This window comes from Bos taurus, chromosome 24 (assembly GCF_002263795.3).
Source record: "Bos taurus isolate L1 Dominette 01449 registration number 42190680 breed Hereford chromosome 24, ARS-UCD2.0, whole genome shotgun sequence".
Classification (NCBI taxonomy): Eukaryota; Metazoa; Chordata; class Mammalia; order Artiodactyla; family Bovidae; genus Bos; species Bos taurus.
In genome coordinates, this window is record NC_037351.1 from 12,392,939 (window position 1) to 12,415,980 (window position 23,042).

The 23,042-nt window shown below is 45.0% G+C and overlaps 1 protein-coding gene and 1 non-coding gene across 5 annotated transcripts; both read right to left on the minus strand.

Annotated features, from left to right (window-relative positions):
* Window positions 1-171: 171 nt before the first annotated feature.
* SERPINB8 (serpin family B member 8) lies at window positions 172-22,084 on the minus strand. 4 transcript variants are annotated; one of them, XM_015460046.3, is made up of 7 exons: window positions 16,247-21,367; window positions 13,007-13,184; window positions 8,861-8,998; window positions 6,419-6,536; window positions 5,685-5,827; window positions 3,955-4,107; window positions 172-698 (listed from the first exon to the last, which is right to left on the minus strand). In XM_015460046.3, the coding sequence occupies exons 1-7, from the start codon at window positions 16,312-16,314 to the stop codon at window positions 294-296; spliced, it is 1,203 nt and encodes a 400-aa protein (XP_015315532.1). In that variant the 5' UTR covers window positions 16,315-21,367; the 3' UTR covers window positions 172-293.
* TRNAK-UUU (transfer RNA lysine (anticodon UUU)) lies at window positions 18,783-18,855 on the minus strand. The gene has a single exon. It is a non-coding gene; the product is annotated as a tRNA-Lys (tRNA).
* Window positions 22,085-23,042: the final 958 nt, after the last annotated feature.

The window sequence follows — 23,042 nt, forward strand, 5'->3', positions numbered from 1 at the left end:
CTGTCCATGGAGTGGATTCCCATTCCCTCCTCCAGGGGATCTTCCCCACTCAGGGATCAAACCCAGGTCTCCTGCATTGTAGGCGGGTTCTTTACCATCGGAGCCACCAGGGAAGCCCCCAGGTTCTTTATCAACCCATTAAATCCTCTCAACAACTCTACGAAGGGGAGATCTGTTAACCATAATCACACTTTATTTCAGCATTCAAACCACAGCATCAATTTGGCAACCGGAATTTGGAGTAAGGCAGAGTATGTAAAAGCGAGAAGAGAGAAGTAAAGCGATTGTGCCTCTTACGGAGAAGAGAACCTGCCACAGAACAAAATGCTGTTGGTTTCCCGGTGCCTGATGAAGAAGAGGAAAGGGTGGTCTGCACAAAATTTCGGTTCCATTCTACAGCACCGGGAGTTCCTGACCACGGCAGTGGCCCCAGCTGCCTCTGTGCCCTCCTCATTGACCTCCACGAAGCACTTGTGTGCAACCTTGGACATGGGCACGTTCTTCTTAGCTGACATTCCGGAAAAGTCTGCCTTGGCTTCCTCGAAAGCATCAGTCATTCCTAAACTTCGAAGAAAAGCCTCCAAGTCATAACTTGCCTCCAGCTTTAATCTGGGAAGAAAAACTTGAACTTTCTCCTCAGTCAGCTTTTCTGGACTTGTCCAGGTTCTGAACTTCTCATATGTAAGTGCTTTTTCCACCTGAAACAATGAAGAGTTAAGTCTTAAAAGCTAGACGACAATAGCCCGGTACCCACCCACCTATTGGTTCATTAACCCCTGCCCCTCACGACCTGTGACTTGACACTGAGTTCTGCTCCAGTAATCTACAGGATATTTCCTCTTATAAGCACACCAAGATTTTCCCTCTATTTCTTGTATTTTCCCTGTTTTATGGATATAAGAGAGCAACAGCTAGGAAACACCTGAGACAAAGATGGGGTTTTATTTTGAACTATTTGGACCAAATTCATGTCACGTTGGTTTTTTAGTTTAGGAAATTCTCATAACCAATTTATTGTACTTATGTAGATGATACCACTTTAATGGCAGAAAGTGAAGAGGAACTAAAGAGCCTCTTGATGAAGGTGAAAAAGGAGAGTGAAAAAGCTGGCTTAAAACTGAGCATTCAAAAACTAAGATCATGGCATCCAGTCCTATCATTTCATGGCAAATAGATGGGGAAACAGTGTCAGATTTCATTTTTCTGGCCTCCAAAATCAATGTGGACAGTGACTACAATCATGGAATTAAGACGCTTGCTCCTTGGAAGAAGAGCTATGACTAACCTAGACAGTGTTTTAAAAAGCAGAGACATCACCTTGCCGATAAACTACGTATAGTCAAACTATGGCTTTTCCAGTAGTCATGTATGGATGTGAGAGTTGGACCATTAAGAAGACTGAGTGCCAAAGAACTGACACTTCTGAACTGTGGTGTTGGAGAAGACTCTTAAGAGTCCCTTGGACTGCAAGGAGATCAAACCAGTCAATCCTACAGGAAATTAACTCTGAATATTCATTGGCAGGACTGATGCTGAAGTGGAAGCTCCAATACTTTGGCCACCTGATTGGAAGAGCTGACTCATTGAAAAGACCCTAATGCAAGGAAAAATTAAGGATGAGATGGTTGGATGGCATCACTGACTCAATGGACATGAGTTTTAGCAAACTGAGGGAGATAATGAAGGACAGGGAAGCCTGGCATGTTGCAGTTCATGGGGCTCCAAGAGTTATATATGACTTAGCAACTGAACAACATCAAACGCAATACAGTATCGTGAGTTTGAGAAACTGTTGACCAAAGAGAGAAAAGCATGACTCAGAACTCGGCTGAATGAAAAAGGGAGAACTCCGTGATTCTGGAGGAGGAGGGCAGGATGGGAAATCCCACAGGACCGTTGCTTCTGGCATCCTTGCTTGCCCTCTGCCTGTTCTGGGGGCAGCTTCAAACCCTCCCAGATCCAGCCTTCATTCTTGTTTATTAACAAGGAAAATATACAGAGGAGCATCTTCCCCCCACCAGCAGAAGTCCAGGTGAGAGCTCCTCTCCAGTGGCAAATGTTTGGATGTCAGTTCTGTTCCTAGACTTTCCTAATTTTCTTTTTTTTGGGGGGTGGGGAGCTTTTGAAAAAAATGAAATATATGTGATATACAACATTGTGTAAATTTGACATGTACATGTTAGTGTCATACATTTATATATTAAAATATAATTGCCATTATAGCAGTAATTAATACCTCATATTATATAACTATCATTTATTTTTTATTTGTTTATTATTAACTGGAGGATAATTGCCTCATAATGTAGCACTGGTTTCTGCCATTCATCAACATGAATCAGCCATACGTGTGTGTGTGTATATATATATATATATATATATATATGTCCCTCCCTATTGAACCTCCCTCCCACCTCCCACCCTGTCCCAACCCTGTAGGTTGTCACAGAGCATGGGGTTTGAGCTCCCTGCATCATAGAGCAAATTCCCAGTGGCTACCTACTTTACCTGTGGAAATATGCATGTTTCCATGCTACTCTCTCAGTTCATCCCATCCTCTCCTACCCCTGCTGTGTCCACAGGTCTCTTCTCTATGTCTGCATCTCATTTTCTTAAAATTGCCATGACAGATCTCTTCCTTGCCTTATGCCAGGAGGTTCCTGATTCCATAGAGAAGCCAAGGAAATCAGGCAGGCCCTCCCCTCACAGGGGTGGGCCGGCATGCGCCGGTGTGCTGGCACCAGCTTGCATCTTCTGCAAAAGTCAACTGTTAAACCCTTGGGAGCCTAAACTTGGCCATAGTGCAGGTATTTACACCACAGGAATCAGCAAATGTTATAAATGAGGTCTTCCCTGACACCTCAGGAGCCAGATAACCAGCACACTGTCGCTCCTGCACCTCCCATCCTGTAAATTTACTTTCCCCCAACCTGAACCCTCTTTTCCTGTCATGGGAAAATATCCTTTTCCTCCTGTCTGAGAAAAATTCCTCACCTGTACTTTAGACTCTTGCTCCTCAAAATTGGGTTTATGACCAAAAGCATCTGTATCATTTGGAATCTTGTCAGAAATGCAAAATCTCAGGCCATAATCCCCCTAAATCAGAATCTGTATTTTAACAGGATCCCATTAGATTATTATGCACATATTAAAGTGCTTGAGGAACACTGCTCAGAGCCATCTTTATCTTTTTCCTGTTCTTTTGTTCAATAATTACTGGGCTGGCAACTAGCCCCTCTCTTCAGAATAAATAATAATGTTCTTATTTTTGGAACTCTCTTCCTCTAGGCTTCATCAGAATTTGTTTATTCCAGCAATTCCACTCCTAGGTGTACACTCAGTGGAAATGTACACACATGTTCGCCAAAAGTCACGCAGTGGTATTCATTTAGCACTCCTTAGAACAACCCTCTGCAGAAAGAAATGGCAACCCACTCCAGTATTCTTGCCTGGAGAATTCACGGACAGAGGAGCCAGGCAGGCTACAGTCCATCGAAGAGTTGGACACAACTGAGCGACTATCACTCACTTACTCACTTAGCACAACCCTAAACTGGAAATGCCTCAAATGCAATCCAGTGGATGCACTTTTGAAAATGAGCTCAGGCTACTTAGGATTGCCATGGGGAAGGACTGGGGGAAGGCATAGTTAGGGAGAGTGGGGTGGACATGTATACACTGCTACATTTAAAACGGATAGCCAGCAAGGACTTAATGTAGAGCACAGGGAACTCTGCATGATGGTACGTGGCAGCTGGATGGGAGGGGAGGTTGGGGGAGAATGGATGCATGCATATATATGCATATATGGCTGAGTCCCTTCACTGTTCACCTGAAATTATTACAGCATTGTTAATCAGCTATATCCCAATACAGAATAAAAAGTTTAAAAAAAACAAACAAACATGCGCAGACTGGATCCATAGACACTCAGACTCCATGTCAAGGGCTTACCACAGCAAGATCTGTGTTCTCATCAGGCAGAAGGATGAGCATGCTCAGCTCGGCGCCCACGTAGGGCAGCTCCAGGACCTGGGCAGGCACCTCCTCCACGTGCCCCATTTTAAACTTGGCTTGCTTGAACATCATCTGTACTGTCTTCTTCTCCTGATAAAAACATGAAACTAAAATCAAATCACTGAAAAATAACACAGAGTGCTAAGAACTGGTATGTCTAATTCACAGAACCCTTGTCGTTCAGTCACTAAGTCACGTCTGACTCTTTGTGACACCATAGACTGTAGCCACCAGGCTCCTCTGCCATGGGATTCTTCAGGCAAGACACTGGAATGGGTTGCCATTTCCTTCTCCAAGAGATATTCCTGACCCAGAGGTCGGTCCCATGTCTCCTGCTTTGCAGGCAGATTCTTTACCACTGAGCTACCAGGGAAGCCCACGGAACATAACATATAGGTACATATAATTATTGTTTCTGTGCATTTATGCTGATTGATGCAAAATCTTCATTAGTACATACTAGCGTTGAGTAATAACATTCCATTGTCCCAGCGGATCAAGTACTACCACGTGGGAGAGAAAAAATTGATGAATAGAGACATAAAACTCTCTATATTATCCTCAGAAGAAATTGTGCTTTTTTCTCTTTTTAAAAGATAAGTAGAGTAGCACTCGCAGGGACCTTTTAATTAAAAAATTATTTCTCGAAGTTAAGAGGAAAATGAACTAATATTCAAATCTTTGCCCTGGAAGATTTATTTAGAAAAGGTATATAGGCCAGAGAGAGTTACACTTTTACTCTGAAAAGTTGCTCAATTATATAATTGGCGCTATGGCCTTGCTTTTCTTGGAGGGAAAACCTTGATGAGATGTCCAGAGTCCACCATTTTTAAAGACTGCAACAAATGTATTCTGGGCATGTAAATTTTTGTGCAATATGCTATTATCAAGTGGATAGAGGTCAAATTCCAAGCTGAGAGTTATTGACCTCAGCCATTATCATATTCAAAAGTGAAAGGAGAAAAGTTTTTTATAAAGTTAGGTATAGAAGTCTAAAAATCAAACACATAGCATGATGACTATGGTTAATAATAGTGTGGATTAATAATATAATAATATGGAATGCTGGACATTTGCTAAGAGGGTAGATTTCAGGTGCTGTCATCGAGAAAATATATGGTAACTATGTGAGCAAAAGATATCTTAATTAGCTTCACTGCAGTAATCATTTCACTGTGTATCTCAAATCCTTTTCTTATACACCTTAAATATGTAAACATTTTATTTTTTAAAAAAAGATCCAAAAATAAATAAAAACAAAGCTGTCCTGAACATTTGCTAACACTTTTTTTCTTGTATTCCAAATTGTACAGCCATGAATTCTAAGGTAATAAATAGTCATAGTTGTCATTGACAATTGCGAGAAAAAGTCTAAATACACTCAGTGATCAAATAATACAAACATAACTCCAAGGCTTAGAAGAAATTTTCTTTCAATCCAAATAATATGACCAGACACAGATCGACTTGACCAAGGATCCAAAAACAAAAAGATCAATATAACAATTATTTTGGTATTTCTCTTTCCCATTCCAATAAGAGATATACAGGGGACATGAAATTTATTCAGAAATAAATTAAGAATCAAGACAGTGTAAAATAAATTATTTTTCCATTCCTTCACAGTCTTTAGAAAGTAGCAATATGTCTGCAAAATGTTTTCCTACCTGGTTAGTCTTAAAGGGCATTCCCCTTGTGTGCTTTCTGTCAAACTGCTCATTCCACTTGCCTTTGAAATAGATGGCATTCACCAGGACCAGCTTAGTCAGAGGACTGACCGTGCCAGCCCCCAGTATCTCTGATATCTTACCTGTAAAGAATATAAGAGAAAGTTACTGCTATTGGGGGAGAATAAACCTTTCTTTTACAGAAGTTCTCTCTCTCGATATTGAAAAAAGGCTGGAATTCTGCCGTTCTGGCTGCCTGAGGACTCAGGGGGATGGTGTTTCATGCGGGGCACACATGCAGTCTAGTATTTGTCTTTAAACAACAGTCTTGAAGCAGAGACTAACACTAGGTTTAAGCATTTTTCAGAAATCACCACTCCGTAAGCCCAAGAAAAATATCAGATTGGCATTGGGGCTTCCCTGATGGCTCAGACAATGAAGAATCTGCCTGCAATGCAGGAGATCCGGGTTCAATCCCTGGGTTGGGAAGATTCCCCTGGAGAAGGGGAATGGTTACTCGCACCAGTATGCTTGCCTGGAGAATCCCACGGACAGAGGAGCCTGGCAGGCTACAGTCCATGTCAGAATGGCATTACCTGCTTCAAAACCCAGCAAACATACACACAGGCTACTGGAAACAGCGTCAGAGTGGTCACACCGAGGAGGTCACATCCGGGCGGTCTTGGCTCTGTCTCCCTTATAACACCACCTCTCCCAAAATGAAAACCGCTCACCGTCCGTCTTCTCCATCACCCAGTCATTTATGTGTTTCCTGCATTCTTCAGTGTCTTCAGCAAAGGACAGCTCCTCCAGGTCAGCCTGATAGAACTTCTGGCAGGATTCTTTAAAAGCCTACAAATGCAGAATACCAAGTGTGGCCATATTCTACCTGGCAAAATTTCCTAAAAGTGTGAAAACATTTTTTTTCTTAACATGTTTCTGGCATAAATGCTTGTACAGGGCACTCTGTACTTTAAAACTCATTAGTGCAATTAATCAAAATGTACAGACCACTGGCACCGTGCCAGGTGCGGGACGCCAGGGTAAAGACAGGACTTTGGACCTGAGGTGGCTCACAGTCTGCGGAGGAGAAATATATATACACAGAGAGTTGCAAGATGTTTTGAGAATATGGACAGCGGCAGCTATGCACAAAACAGCCTGCGAACTTTCCTGTCAAACACTTAAACTCCACGTTGACCTTCTGTTGGATTTTTATCTCCTCCACTATGTGGTCTAACCATGTTTTACTCATTTCTGTATGATCAGAACAGACCAGAGTGTCCAAAACATCTTTATGGAATGATTGGAAGGCTTGAACTAGACTATCAAAAAATCTTCCAGGTCTTCCAGAAATAAAATCATTGTGTGTGTGTGTGTGTGTGTGTGTGTGTGTGTGTGTGTGTGTGTAGGGAATTAGGGAAAAAAGTAGCAAGGGATAAGCCATGAACTGTAAGTTGGGGTCAAATCAGGAAGGGCATTACATGCAACACATTAAAATCCACAGGTAACTCACCTCACAAAAACTTGTTTTCTGATATAATGTGCCTGGCAATTGGCTCCCATCCTCCGCCCATCTCCTGTCCTCACACATGTTAGTTTCTACGGAGGAAAGAAGATGCAGAGAGAAGAAGAACCCAAGCGACCATGAAAAGTGGAGAACGATCCTCTGTGTCCTCAATATTCCTCAATTACAATATTCAAAAATCTGGCTGATATTCAAAAATGATCATCCATAAACCAGGATTTCCTGGAATCACAAGTACTTTTCCTGCTGGGGCTCAGTCGCTTCAGTCATGTCCGACTCTGTGCGACCCCATAGACGGTGGCCCACCAGGCTCCCCCGTCCCTGGGATTCTCCAAGCAAGAACACTGGAGTGGGTACTTATCCTAGAAAACCTAACTAGCTGAAGGACTCAGAATCATCTCCAAGGCTACTGAACCCCAGAGCAGGCAGTTTGCACTGGGTAGCACCCAACAGCAGCCAGGACAAGGTTATATTTGAGTCTTACATAATAATCCTTGGAACTGCTGACTGCTAAGATGGCCAGACTTACCCTGATCATTTCATTAATCTTAAAATAACATCTCTCTGTTTACTGTAGAGCACAATTTTTTGGATCTCACTTATTGAATAATGGACTAGAGACCTTTGGAATTATACACTGCAGTAAATAGGAAATACTCAGATTCAAAATCTTATTTTTAAGTGACAGATTTTAATTTTAGAAAGACTTTTCTATCATTTACCAACAAAAGTCCATCTAGTCAAAGCTATAGTTTTTCCAGTAGTCATGTTATGGATGTGAGAGTTGGACTATAAAGAAAGCTGAGCACTGAAGAATTGATGCTTTTGAACTGTGTTGTTGGAGAAGACCCCTGAGAGTCCCTTGGACAGCAAGGAGATCCAATCCTAAAGGAAATCAGTCCTGAATATTTGTTGGAAGGACTGATGCTGAAGTTGAAACTCCAATACTTTGGCTATCTGATGTGAAGAACTGACTAATTTGAGAAGACCCTGATGCTGGGAAAGATTGAAGGTGGGAGGAGAAGGGGACAACAGTGAGTGAGATGGTTGGAGGGCATCACTGACTCAATGGACATGAGTTTGAGTAAACTCCAGGAGCTGGTGATGGACAGGGAGACCTGGCGTGCTGCAGTCCATGGGGTCACAAAGAGCCGGACACGACTGAGCGACTGAACGGAATTGAATTCTATCAGTGGTGTGCAAGGACCAGGCTGCACTTGGAGAGATCATTTAGAAAACAATTAAACTAACAGTGTAGAAGGAGTGAGAGCCTGGACACAGGCAATGACGATGGTGATTCAGGAGAGGGGACAAATTTAAAAGACTTTGCATGGTCAGCTCCACAGAAAGTGCCCAGTAAAGATGAGACAAGGGTTAGGGGTTGTGGTCATTGAGATGCGGGTGGGGGAAAGGCAGGTATGGGTTGCAGGAAGATGGACAAATTGAAATTGACATCTGGGAGTATGATATATCAGAAACAGTCATTTTTTTAAAGGATACAGTTCAGAAGCAATCACAAAATTCTCAAATACAGAAGTATAATTCTAAGCATATTTTTAAGGCAGCACAACTATACTTTATTTCTGCTCTTCCATAATTCTGTTTTATTTTCAGTGTCTTTTTTTATCGATGTGCGAGCACTACTTACTGGCAGGAAATCACATGTCTTTTCCCCAAAGAGTCTGTTGGCAGTTCTGAGCAGGCACTTTGGGCCGGACGTGCTGACTTCCCTGAGGAGTGACTGGAAACCTCGATGGACATCTCCACTTTCATTCAGACAAAGTGCCTGGTGATAGAAGACAAGAACACTAACTTTTAACATGCCATTTTCTCCCTCAAAGAGCTCTTCCCAAGCAAATTTCTGCACTGAAAATAACAAAGGATCCTATTTTAAAAGGAGTTTGGTTTGACCATCTAGCACAGAGTTTCTCAACCTGGAAATATAGACTTTTGGGGCCACAAACCTGGGGGCTCAGGGGTAAAGAATCCTCCTGCTAATGCAGAAGACATAGGAGAGGTGGGTTTGATCCCCGGGTTGGGAAGATCCCCTGGAGGAGGAAATGGCAACCCACTCCAATATTCTTGCCTGGGAAATCCCATGGACAGAAATCCCAAGGTGGGCTACAGTCCATGGGGTCTCAAGAGTTGGACCCGACTTAGCAACTAAACCACCACCACCACTTTGCTGTGAGGCTGTCCTGCGCACACTAGAATATTTAGCTGCATTTCTGGTCTCTGTCCACTAGATGTCAGCAGCACCTCTCGGGAACGACAACCAACACAGTCCAGACCTTGTCAACTGTTCCGGGGATGCCGAATCGCCCCCAAGTGGACAGCCCTGCTCTAGCAGGTTTATCTCTGCCAGGAAGGCAGGCCATAATCATTCAGGAAGGAGACTGAATAAAACAAACAGGTCATGCAATGACCTCTAGGCTACAAGAATGAGCAGAAAGAGACATGGGAATGTTTCACTGGGAATTCCACAGAAGTCCTCCACTCTTGACGGGATTTAAATGTCAAATCGGAGTGAGAATTAAGTCTGTTCCCTTATCTCCCAACACCACCAGCCCAAAGCCTCCCTCCTCCAGGCAGCTGAAAGAAACAGCCACCCAGGACTCAACTGTGGCTGAGGAAGGATTCTGAGGAGGGTCCCTGCACCCTGATATTTGGGGAACATGATGCGTATATGACAGTTTTCTGGGACCCTTTCACCATGGAGTCTACCTCCCTAAAGCAACAGCCACTACCTCCCTGGTGCATGCGTGTGTGCTCAGTCACTTCAGTCGTGTCTGACTCTTTGCGACCCCATGGACTGTAGCCCACCAGGCCCCCTTGTCCATGGGATTCCCAAGGCTAGAATATTGGAGCAGGTTGCCATTTCCTTCTCCAGGGGATCTTCCTGAGCCAGGGATTGAACCCAGTCTCCTACATCTCCTGCATTGGCAGGTTGATTCTTTACCCAGTGAGCCACCTAGAAAGCCCACTTTATTGGTAGCTAAAGTCATATATAAACCATGTCAGGTCAACCAGATTATATATTGATTGATTGATTATATATACATATTATATATACATATATATATACGGCTGAGCTCTTTCTATATATATATATAGATTATATCCTAAAAATTCCAGAAGATATAAGTCCCCATTTGTGTTGCACTTTTTCCACTTATGCGTAACATTATACTAGAAACACACATTAAACAAAAAATTCATTTACATAGTAGCATTTCCATTTGAGATATGACATTAGCAAAAGTTTAAAATAGAACAAAGTTGGAATTCTTGGCTTTTTTGTGGAACAGAATTGTAGTTTCCCTGGCTCATCAAGGGAAACATAGCAAACACCCTCTTCCAACAACACAAGAGAAGACTCTACACATGGACATCACCAGATGCTCAACACCCAAATCAGATTGATTATGTTCTTTGCAGCCAAAGGTGGAGAAGCTCTATACAGTCAACAATAACAAGACCAGGAGCTGACTGTGGCTCAGATCATGAACTCCTTATTGTCAAATTCAGATTTAAATTGAAGAAAGTAGCGAAAACCACTAGACCATTCAGGTATGACCTATATCAGATCCCTTATGATTATACAGTGGAAGTGAGAAATACATGCAAGGGATTATATCTGATAGACCAAGTGCCTGATGAACTATGGACAGAGGTTAGGGACATTGTATAGGAGATAGGAATGAAGACTATCCCCATGAAAAAGAAATGGATAAAAGCAAAATGGCTGTCTTAGGAGGCCTGACAAATAGCTGTGAAAAGAAGACAAGCAAAAAGCAAAGGAGAAAAGGAAAGATATATCCATTTGAATGCAGAGTTCCAAAGAATAGCAAGAAGAGATAAGAAAGCCTTCCTCAGTGATCAATGCAAAGAAAGAGAGGAAAACAATAGAATGGGAAAGAATAGAGATCTCTTCAAGAAAAGTAGAGATATCAAGGGAACATTTCATGCAAAGATGGGCTCGATAAAGGACAGAAATGGTATGGACCTAACAGAAGCAGAAGACATTAAGAAGAGGTGGCAAGAATACACAGAAGAACTGTACAAAAAAGATCTTCATGACCCAGATAATCACAATGGTATGATCACTCACCTAGAGCCAGACATCCTGGAATGTGAAGTCAAGTGGACCTTAGAAAGCACCACTACAAACAAAGCTAGTGGAGGTGACGGAATTGCAGTTGAGCTATTTCAAATCTTGAAAGATGATGCTGTGAAAGTGCTGCACTCAATAGGCCAGCAAATTTGGAGAACTCAGCAGTGGCCACAGGACTGGAGAAGGTCAGTTTTCATTCCAATCACAAAGAAAGGCAATGCCAAAGAATGCTCAAACTACCACACAATTGTACTCTTCTCACACAGTAGTAAAGTAATGTTCAAAATTATCCAAGCCAGGCTTCAACATGAACCCTGAACTTCCAAATGTTCAAGCTGGATTTAGAAAAGGCAGAGGAACCAGAGATCAAATTGCCAACATCCACTGGATCATCGAAAAAGCAAGAGCGTTCTAGAAAAACATCCACTTCTGCTTTATTGACTATGCCAAAGCCTTTGACTGTGTGGACCACTACGAACTATGGAAAATTCTTAAAGAGATGGGAATATGAGACCACCTGACCTGCCTCTTGAGAAATCTGTATGCAGGTCAGGAGGAAACTGTTAGAGCTGGACAGGGAACAACAGACTGGTTCCAAATAGGAAAAGGAGTACGTCAAGGTTATATACTGTCACTCTTATTTAACTTATTTAACTTATATGCAGAATACATCATGAGAAATGCCGGGCTGGAAGATGCACAAGCTGGAATCAAGACTGCCAGGAGAAATATCAATAACCTCACATATGCAGTTGACACCACCCTTATGGCAGAAAGTGAAGAAGAACTAAAGAGTCTCTTGATGAAAGTGAAAGAGTGAAAAAGTTGGCTTAAAGTTCAACATTCAGAAAACAAAGATCATGGCATCTGGTCCCATCACTTCATGGCAAATAGATGGGGAAACAGTGGCTGACTTTGTTTTTGGGGGCTCCAAAATCACTGCAGATGGTGACTGCAGCCATGAAATTAACAGACGCTTGCTCCTTGAAAGAAAAGTTATGACCAACCTAGATGGCATACTAAAAAGCAGACATTACTTTGCCAACAAAGGTCTGTCTATTCAAGGCTATGATTTTTCCAGTAGTCCTGTATATATGTGAGATTTGGACTATAAAGAAAACTGAGCACCGAAGAATTGCTGCTTTTGAACTGTGGTGCTGGAGAAGACTCTTTAGAGTCCCATGGAGTGCAAGGAGATCCAACCAGTCTATCCTAAAGGAAATCAGTCCTGAATATTCATTGGATGCTGAAGCAGAAACTTCAATACTTTGGCCACCTAATGGGAAGGACTGACTCATTTGAAAAGACCCTGATGCTGGGAAAGATTGAAGGCAGGAGGAGAAGGGGACCACAGAGGATGAGATGGTTGGATGGCACCACCGACTCAATGGACATGAGTTTGAGTAAACTCCGGGAGCTGGTAATGGCCATGGAGGCCTGGCATGCTGCAAAGAGTCAGACACGACCCAGCAACTGAACTGAACTTGCTCATCAAAGATGCAGGAAACAACACTCAGTGTCTCCCGTGAACACTAGCAGATGTCTCTCACACAATTCTTTCCACTTTCAGGTCTGCATTCTTTCCATCACTCCAGTGCCCCTCCCAGCCTCACTGGCGTCCATCAGCAGGTGTGAGGCAGGAACAGAGCAGCCCTGTGAAAGCAGAGGAAGCCCACATACCTGGGACATCTGGGCCGCCGTGTTCCCCTTGGCCCCCATTAAGACCATGGTCAGGACAGAGGAGAGGCTCAGCGGAGAGAAGAACACGTTTCTCAAGTGGTCCTCTTCACCCAACATTTTTAATAAGTTGATGGCAAAGGTGCCATTTGCTTCGCAGAGAGCATCCATCGGTGGAGGTCTGTAGCAAAAGCCAAACACAGGCACATCAGCCACGCACTCCACTAGTCACCTGCTCATTCGTGCCCCATCTGTGGACACTGGGTGTGGTCAGCAAAGCAGCTGCACCCTCAGACATGTGCGTCAAATCCCGGAAACCTGTGGGTGAGACTGAATTAAGGATTTTGCAATGGAAAGCGTCACCTGGATCACCGGGTGAGCTCAGTGTAATCACAGGCTTCTTATAAGAGGACCACAAGGGACTTCCCTGGTGGTCTAGCCATTAAGCTCTCTGCCCAATGCAGGGGTTGAGGTTTGATCCCAGGTCAGAGAACAAGATCCCATGTGCCAAAATTAAGACTTGGCACAGCCAAATAAATCAACATTAAAAAAAAATAAAAGGCAGGAGGGTCAGAGGCAGAGAAGGAGACATGAGGATGGAAGGATGATGTGGGGTCAGAAACTAAAGAATGCAGGCAGCCTCGCGGAGCTGCAAAATGCAAGGAACTGGACTCTGCCCTAGAGCCCCGAGAGAAAAAACAGTAGCTCTGCCAACCTCTTCTGGACCTCTGACCTCCAGAAGTGTAAGATAAACCCCCTATTACTGATCATTCTCCCTCAGTTTGGTGTCTCTGGCATAATCTTTAAGCAACATTCTATGAGTTATTAACAATTTTCTGTAAATAAAAATGTCATTTACATACACACATCTTCTTACATAGTTGCCTATATAGTTCAGTTCAGTCACTCAGTCGTGTCCGACTCTTTGTGACCCCATGGACTGCAGCACGCCAGGCTTTCCTGTCCATCACCAACTCCTGGAGTTTACTCAAACTCATGTCTATTGAGTCAGTGATGCCATTTAACTGTCTCATCCTCTGTGGTCCCCTTCTCCTCCTGCCTTCAATCGTTCCCAGCATCAGGGTCTTTTCAAATAAATCAGTTCTTTGCAACAGGTGGCCAAAGTATTAGAGTTTCAGCTTTAGCATCAGTCCTTCCAATGAACATTCAGGACTGATTTCCTTTAGGATGGACTGGGTGGATCTCCTTGCAGTCCAAGGGACTCTCAAGGGTCTTCTCCAACACCACAGTTCAAAAGCATCAATTCTTTGACACTCAGCTTTCTTTATAGTCCAACTCTCACATCTATACATGATTACTGGAAAAACCATAGCTTTGACTAGACAGACCTTTGTTGGAAAAGTAATGTCTCTGCTTTTTAATATGCTGTCTATGTTGGTCATAGCTTTTCTTCCAAGGAGCAAGCATCTTTTCATTTCACAGCTGCAGTCACTACCTGCAGTGATGGGCTCTACAGAGCCCCCCAAAATAAAGTCTGTTACTGTTTCCCCATCTTTTTGCCATGAAATGATGGGACCAGATGTCATGATCTTAGTTTTCTGAATGTTGAGTTTTAAGCCTATTTTTTCACTCTCCTCTTTAACTTTCATCAAGAGGCTCTTTAGCTCTTCTTTGCTTTCTGCCATAAGGGTGGTGTCATCTTCATCTTCTGAAGTCATTGATATTTCTCCTTGATTCCAGCTTGTGCTTCATCCAGCCCAGCATTTCTCATGATATACTCTGCATATAAGTTAAATAAGCAGGGTGACAATAAACAGCTTTGACGTACTCCTATTTGGAACCAATCTGTTGGTTCCATGTCCAGTTCTAACTGTTGCTTCCTGACCTGCATACAGATTTCTCAGGAAGCAAGTCAGGTGGTCTGGTATTCCCATCTCTTTAAGAATTTTTCAGAGTTTGTTGTGGTCCACACAGTCAAAGGCTTTGGCATGGTTGTATATATAATATCCCTACAATTGTAGCATTCTGTTCCTTTCATTCATCATTATTGCACGTTTTCCCTCATTAAAACTATTTGTAAACATGTTTTCCCTTTCCCCACCAACCCCCAAACTCTGTTGTTATTGTTGTTTCTCTGTTGGTTTTAACCACAGGCACAGAGGATTGAGTTAATCATCTTGCTCAGTTCATGGGCTTTAAAAAGGCCTCCTCCCCCCCATCCTAATCTCAATCCCATATTATCTCACATGAAAACAGCCAGAAACAGACTTCCCTTGTGGTCCAGTGGTTAAGATTCCATCTTCCAATGCAAGGGGTATGGGTTTGGTCCCTGGTCTCAGACCTAAGTTTCCACATGGTGTGGGGTTCAATCAAATTTTTTTTTAAAAAGAAAAAGAAAACAGCTAGATGTATTTCAATGGTATTGGAGGGTTTGTGTGGGACAGCCTGCCCTAAAATGCAGGTTCCTGGAAAAACACAAAATGCACTTTAAATCAGAAGGACTCAAAAAAAAAAAAAGAAAAAACAGTTTTCCACTGGTGGTGTTGAAATTGGACTAATAACTGTGAAAGGGGCCCCCTGGGAATGTAGATAGAATATGAAGCCCAGATCTCAAGTCATCGTGTGGGCAGTTTGAATCAGGAACTCATTACGGATCCAGCCTTGACCCTCCCCCAGCTTAACTAAACTACAGACAAGATTCTTCCCAACTCTGATCCCTGGCCTCCCTTTCCTTTGGTCATCATAAGTTTTTTCTCTGCTTCTTGGCAGCTAAACATTTTGAAAAGTCTCTTTCTTATTTTACAACCCTAGACACTCTTTCTCAAGCCCCTAGAAGCCAGCCCTTTAAAATACAATCATCAAGGAAGATGGTCTCCATGGCACAGGGCGAGAAAAACGTCAGCAGCCACCTCGCTGCCAGTTGCGAGAAGTTTTTGCAGCTGATTAGTATAATTTTAGGAAAAAATTATAAACCTTGCATTTATTTCTATTAAACCTTCTCGAAACCTTGGCTCCTAGTCAGTAAATTACTAAAACTCATTAACTCATCTCAGTTTCCCTGAGTCTCTTTACTCTTACAGTTGAGAGCATTTTGGAAAATAAAAGGACAAATCATCATCCATAATCCCATGATCCTATAAGCTCATCTTTTCTATTATGTGATCCTTTTAAAAAATGTATATGTATCTTTTTAACTCAAAAATTGTAAAGTGACACAAGAACAATCTGTTCCAGTTTGAAAAACTAGCAAACAAGCAAAACCAAAAGTACTGGAAGCTCTACCTAGAGATATGGGTCATCACGCCTTTGTGCATTTTTATAAGCAGATGGGTCACCCTCTGGTCCTTCATCTTTCAGTCTCCCAGTGGACTGACCGGGCTTCCTGAAACCGTCTCGAAAGTGAATCTCATTAAGCTTTGGAGGGGGTCAGACAGAAGCGGCAAGTGAAGGGGGTGGGGGAAGGGCAACATTTCAACCAGAGCCTCCTCGCTGTTGAATGGTTCCTTTGAAGCTGCTAAGAAATTGTTTCAAAAGAAGATGTCTTTGGCTTAAAAGAAACAAAAGCATGGTAGGAAAAAAAAAAAAAAAAGTGTGACATTCACCCTAAGTATAAAACAGTCCCATCCAGTACAGATTAAAGTTTGGCGGGAAAAAAGTATTAAAACGTCATCCAAGAAAATACAACAGTGCTCTATAGTTAATACTTAATAGAGGGACAAAATGTTTTTCTCTGCCCTCACTTCAGTAAGTCTCTCCAGGGACTTCAGCTGCTAGGTTCCAACACGAGGGCTGCAGGAGTTGGAAGGCTGATGTACCTGCAGTGGGCAAGTCCCACCACAGAGCAGGACCCAGCCTGCCTCCTCGCCACTTCTGGTCAGAAAATAAAAACCTAGAAGCCAGGAAACTGTTATTCACTCAGTCATGTCAGACTCTTTGTGATCCCATGGACTGTACCCACCAGGCTCCTCTGTCCATGGAATTCTCCAGACAAGAATACTGGAGAGGGTAGCCATTCCCTTCTCCAGTGGATCTTCCCAACCCAGGAAGAGAACCGGTGTCTCCCGCTTTGCAGGCAGACTCTTTACCAGCTGACCCACCAGGGAAGCCAAGAGGGATACTGAAACTTGATAGCACTGCACCTATCAGAAAGTGGCAGCAAAGAGATTCAAAGAAGGAGAGAATTGGGTACCTGGAGATGAAAGACAGGAATAAATTTGGATTGGATTTTACAGGAGCATAGAAGCTTTGGAAAAATGCACAACATGACTTTAAGTTGTGAGTTAAGTTTTACTCAGGATCTTACTAAGGTAAACTATAGTAAGGGAGATAGGCTCTCTGACATAGCTCCGAGGGGGCAGGCAGAAAAGCACGATTTGGGCTACAGAATGCCTGCGGTCAGCCGTTCAGCTCAGTAAAAGGTCACTGCTAGTCACGAGGACCAGAGAGCACTTAGTACTTTTAGCGCTTTGTGATGTAGGGGAAGATGCAAGAATCTCGGCTTATTAATTTTTTTCCAGTGAAATCTCTAAGGAGCCTGTTTTCCCAAAGTACAGAGTGGCTTATTGTTTTTCATTCTGAATTCTGTTCAGGGTACACTGTCATCCAGTGACTGCAGCAGCTCAACACCTGATCCTTGTAGAACTGGAAGGTGAGCAGCATTCTTTGTGTCACAGGAGCCAGGGTGAGGCTGGCATAAGCTTATGCTGGTGAGTGAGTCTGCGCACGCGTCTGTGTGTGTCTGTGAGTGTGTAGTTGTCCAATCTGCACAGGCGAAGGAATGAACTGGAGTATCACATTAATTTCCTCTTTACATTTTAACTGCTCTTAATTGTAAATGTCTAATTTCAGGTTTCTTCCACATTTCCCCTTTCTCCATCTCATCTCCTTACCTCCGTTGCTTTTCAACATCGGGGTGCTAGTCTGCGGCTGAGTATTTTCCATCATCATGTCCCCCAAGCACTGAAACACCCTTGCACACACACGCAAGTGCACCTCTCAGATGCGTCCCAGCTCACACCAGTGAAAAGATTTTACTTCCAGCCAATAAAAATGGATTGGCATTAAACTTGTTTTCCTTTTACAGGTGAACAATGTCAGGACAATTAAAATACTGTCCTCAGGTCTCAGAAGAAACTAGCAGATTCAGTCATAAAAGCAAGCCTTCTGCTTCCAAGGAGATATCTCTCAGTATCCATGAGGGGTTGGTTCCACAAGCCCCCTGGATACCAAAATCCAAAGATACTTAAGTCCCTTCTATAAAATGGTGTAGTATTTGCATATAAACTACACATATTCTCTTGTCTACTTTAAATCATCTCTAGATTATTTATAATCCCTCACACAATGTAAAATGCTATGTAAGTAGTTGCCAGAGGGTGCAATTTCAAGTTTTGCTTTTGAGAACTTCCTGGAATTTTTTTTTCAAACATTTGCAGTTTCTTGTGGGTTCTGCGGAAGCAGACCCTCTGATAGAGTAGAGGACTGACTGTATTCAGCATCATTTCCTCCTGGGACAGAATGCCTGTCACGTCCCTGCTCTACCCCTCACCTCCAACCCATGAAGTGAAGTGAAGTGAAAGTTGCTCAGTCGTGTCCAATTCCTTGGGACCCCATGGACTATACAGTCCCTGGAATTCTCCAGGCCAGAATGCTAGAGTGCGTAGCCTTTCCCTTCTCCAGGGGATCTTCCTCACCCAGGGATCGAACCTGGGTCTCTGGCATTACAGACAGATTCTTTACCATATGAGCCACCAGGGAAGCCCAAAATTCTGGAGTCAGAGGAGCTACCATTGTGCCACAAGGTCACAAAAAACAGAGATGCCCAAACAGGGTTATGAACCCTGGCCCCTCAGATTAAACGTCTGATGCTCTACCAACTGAGCTATCCAGGCATACATACATCCAACCCATACATACATCCAAAAGTGAATTTGTTCAAAGAGCGTTTATGTCGAACTTTCCTTATAAGATTTTGGAGGATTAAAAAACAAAAAACAAAGGCCATAATTCCTGACTGTGAAGAGGAAAAGTTAAAATTTTATGTAACCTCCTGCTCCTTCTGTCTCTGTAACTCAGCTTGCTCCTTGCAAAGTCTGGATCACGCAGGTCACGTAGTCTCAGAAAGTGGGGACTTACAATACTAAGAACTGGAGCTTATCTCACTCATCCTCGTCCTGCTCTTTTCAGCTGTCCCGCTTCTGCAAACTTGCTTAATCATGCCTGTCCGTGTAAAGGTCAGGCATTCCCTTCCCTATCTTGACTGCTGTTCCCGCTCACACGTAACCCCTTAGTTAAAACCAGCCTATTAACAGCTAGTGTTGCCCACTCTGCTGCTGCTGCTAAGTCACGTCAGTCGTGTCTGACTCTGTGCGACCCCATAGACGGCAGCCCACCAGGCTCCCCCGTCCCTGGGATTCTCCAGGCAAGAACACTGGAGTGGGTTGCCATTTCCTTCTCCAAGGCATGAAAGTGAAAAGTGAAAGGGAAGTCGCTCAGTCATGTCCGACTCTTAGCGACCCCATGGACTGCAGCCTACCAGCCTCCTCGGTCCATGAGATTTTCCAGGCAAGAGTACTGGAGTGGGGTGCCATTGCCTTCTCCGGTTGCCCACTATAGTCTGTCTATAAAAACTCTGTAATCCCTTTGGGCTCAGAGCTTGGAGTGTTAACTCCTCTGGGTCCACCTGCATAATAAATCTGAGTTCTCCAACTCTCCGAGTGTGGTGCTTGGTTTCTCGAGTACTGGTTTCTGCAACAACTGGGAGCTCCCATCCTTGGGGAGATACACACGCATAAATGCCTGGTTTCAAGCTGGCCTGTACTCTGTACCAGGATAAACAACAAAGCGCTAAGGAAGCCAACAGTAAAGCAGAAAGAAATCTCTTCAGAAGCCCAGGAGAAGGGGAGCAGTAAGTTGGTTCTCAAAGACTGGCAGGAGCTCTGGAAGGGAGTGAGTGTCAGGGCCAGCAGGTGCACAGAATGGACAGGAAGCGCATGGTCCACGTGGGGCCCAGGGAGCAGGTGAGTGCTGCTTCCTACCTGAGGCACAGTGCCTGAGACAGGAAGGGGGCACCCCATACACCAGGTTGAGAGTTTGGGACTTGAGCTATGATCTAGGAAGCCAGGCAGTTTTCAAACAAAGACTTTATATGAGTTTTAGAAAAAGATTGTGGCTCATGGTTTGGTGTTAAAAAACAAAACTGGGGACCCTTGCTACTGACTAGCGACTCCCCAACACAGAGAAAATGTCTGCACTAGAGAGTGGAGGATGGAACTGCCAGGCTCGGGGGTTGATCACCTGAGGATAAGGAGGAGGACAGAGTCCCAGGCAGAGGCTCTTAGCTAATCCGTCCAAAGGGTGGGATACCAACCACAGGAAGTTATATGAGTCAGCTTGGAATGGGGAAGGTGCTACATTCTGTTTGGGATGAGTGGAACATACCATTTCAAGCGCTCCAGTAACAAAGACTGCCCAGGGTTGTTTGTGAACACAGGGAGGGGACTTAAGAGGATAGGAGGCTCTAGAGCAAGAGATTGACAGCCCTTAGTCTGCATCCACATTCCAGGAACCTGTAGGTAAATGGATGGAATTAGAACGTACAGGTGGAGGCCTAAGACGAAAAAAAAATCTACTTTGTTCTGGGGAATTTCCCATTTTCACAGGTAGTGAGAGGAAAAGCCAAGAGACTAGGACCCAGCAATCCTGATGTCTTGGGAGAACTGGACATGAGTAAGGGACCAGGCAAGTGGGGAGGATGGAGGAGGAGAGGAAGGCAGCACCCCAGGCTGGACCGGGGAGCGGTGAGGGGTGGCAGTTCAGACCTCAAATCCCTCAGCAGAGTTAGTGGGAGCAGGAACCAGGGAGCTGGGGGTATCGGGGGAGTGTGCAATCCACACTGTGACTGCTGAGGATGGGGAGACGGGGAGGAAGCTGTTTGTTTCACGTGAGAGAGAGGGCTTCCCTGGTAGCTCAGCTGGTAAAGAATCCGCCTGCATTATGGGAGGCCTGGGTGGGGAAGATCCCCTGGAGGGAGGGCATGGCAACCCCTCCAGCATTCCTGCCTGGAGAATCCCATGGACAGAGGAGCCTGGCGGGGTAGAAGACCCCATGGGGTCGCAAGGAATCGGACATAACTGAGCGACTAAGCGCAGCAGAACACAGAGAGAGGAGCCCATGAATAAGAACAGATGAACAGATGTTAAGGAAAAAAAAAAAAAAAAAGAAATACAGAAAGAAAGGAGGTAAAGAAGGGAGGGACAGAGGGGAGGAGGAACACATAGAAGAATGTGGAGGAGGGGAGGGGAGGGGGGCTGGTTACACCCAATAAGCTGGAGGCCCGGCACCTTCCTGAGCTCACCGGAGGCTTCACTCACCTGGAGTTTTCCAGGCGAGGCTGCGGTGGGCACCATAGACCTCCCGCTGCGCTCCGCACCCCCGCCCCGTCCCTCGCCGACTCCCCCTCTCCCCCTCCGCCCCCAACCTTGTTAGAAGTATCACAGACTTTAGAACAATTGATAATAATCATGGTCTGTTAACCGTTTTTGCCCCTGGAAAACAAAAGTATTAATGGAAATTCAGTATAGTAATTAAAGAGCCTACAGGCTTCCCTCCCCGCTCTCACCCTTCACCCCCCGCCCACGCCAGGGCTCCCGCCAGTCCTCCTCCCGGAACCGCAGCCCGGGCGGGGCTCCCGGCCGCGCCCTCCCTACCGGCAAATCGCAGCGCAGTGGAGTCAGCAGGCCCGTGTCGCCCCCACTGCGGGGACCACCCTGTGACCCGGGGCGGGTCTGCACTCCAGAGCTCGGGCCTCCTAGTCCCGTCCTTGGAGATTCACCCTTGAGGCCCCAACCCAGCGGGCCGGGATCCCGCGGGTGCGGCGGGGCCCGGGGCGACCCCGGCCCCGCGTCTCTCCTGCCCAGATACCCCCACGGGCCTTCCCCTGGTCCTCTCCACCTCCCTGCTCTGACCCGCGTTGCCTCCGGCCTCCCGCCGTCCCTACAACTACAACGTCCCCAGGCTAGAGGCAGCCGCCTGGGTACCCGGAGGGCTCGGGAGCCCCCGGAGACAGGGTACCTGGGAGATTCCTGCTGCGGCGGCGGCGGCTCTTCCAGCTCGGCGGATGCTTCACGTCCGCTTTAAGTTGGGGCCAGGCTTCCGGCAGTGACTCAGAACTCCGGGAGATGGCCCGGCCTGTGCAGCGGCTGGACCGTGGGCGGAGGCTGAGCCTCGCGCGTATCTCCCTTCCCCGGCCCGAGAGAGCAGACGGATTGGTGGTGGAGGCTAGGGCCTGGTCCTCCGAGGGTGTTTGCAGAAGGCCTCGCCCGTTAGGGAATGGGTTTGCTTTCCTGGGTTAACTTGCCATAGTCTTAGGACTTCCCTGGTGGCTCAGATGGTAAAGCGTCTGCCTACAATGCCAGAGACCCGGCTTCAATCCCTGGGTTGGGAAGATCTGGAGAAGGAAATGGCAACCCATACCAGTATTCTTGGCTGGAAAATCCCATGGCAGGTGGAGTCTGTAGGCTACAGTCCATGGGGTCGCAAAGAGTCAGGGACAGGACTGAGCACTTCACTTTCACTTTTCCTTAGCTTATTTAGAGGGCTCCGCAGGTGGAGCTAAGTGGTATAAAGAACTTACCTGCCAATGCAGGAGACATGAGTTGTGGGGTTCGATCCCTTGGTTGGGAAGATCCCCTGGAGAAAGAAATGACAATTCACCCCAGTATTCTTGCCTGGGAAATCCCATGGAGGAGCCTGGTGGACTGCAGTCCATGGGGTCACAAAGAGACAGACACAACTGAAGTGACTTAGCACACATGCCCAGCTTGTTTAATACGCCTTGTTTAGTAAGCCTATGGAAGAGAACTTTAAAAATCCAGATTCCAGTCTGTCTAGTTACATTTTTAACCACTACACAAATGTCTATATTATTGAACATGTTGTTTAGTCTCTCAGTCCTGTCCGACTCTTTGTGACCCCATGGACTTTATCCCCCCAGGTCCCTCTGTCCAAGGGATTTTCCAGGCAAGAATACTGGAGTGGATTGCCATTTTCTTCTCCAGGAATGAATTTGCATCTCCTG

What these genes read in the sequence shown, in the direction of transcription:
- SERPINB8 (XM_015460046.3), bottom strand. Translation starts at nt 16,314, where the DNA reads ATGAAGGACCAGAGGGTGACCCATCTGCTTATAAAAATGCACAAAGGC. An exon ending in TGCCCTTTAAGACTAACCAG is followed by an intron (nt 4,108 to 5,684) that starts GTAGGAAAACAT and finishes TGTTTTTATCAG; the next exon opens with GAGAAGAAGACAGTACAGAT. An exon ending in AGAACACAGATCTTGCTGTG is followed by an intron (nt 699 to 3,954) that starts GTAAGCCCTTGA and finishes TCATTGTTTCAG; the next exon opens with GTGGAAAAAGCACTTACATA.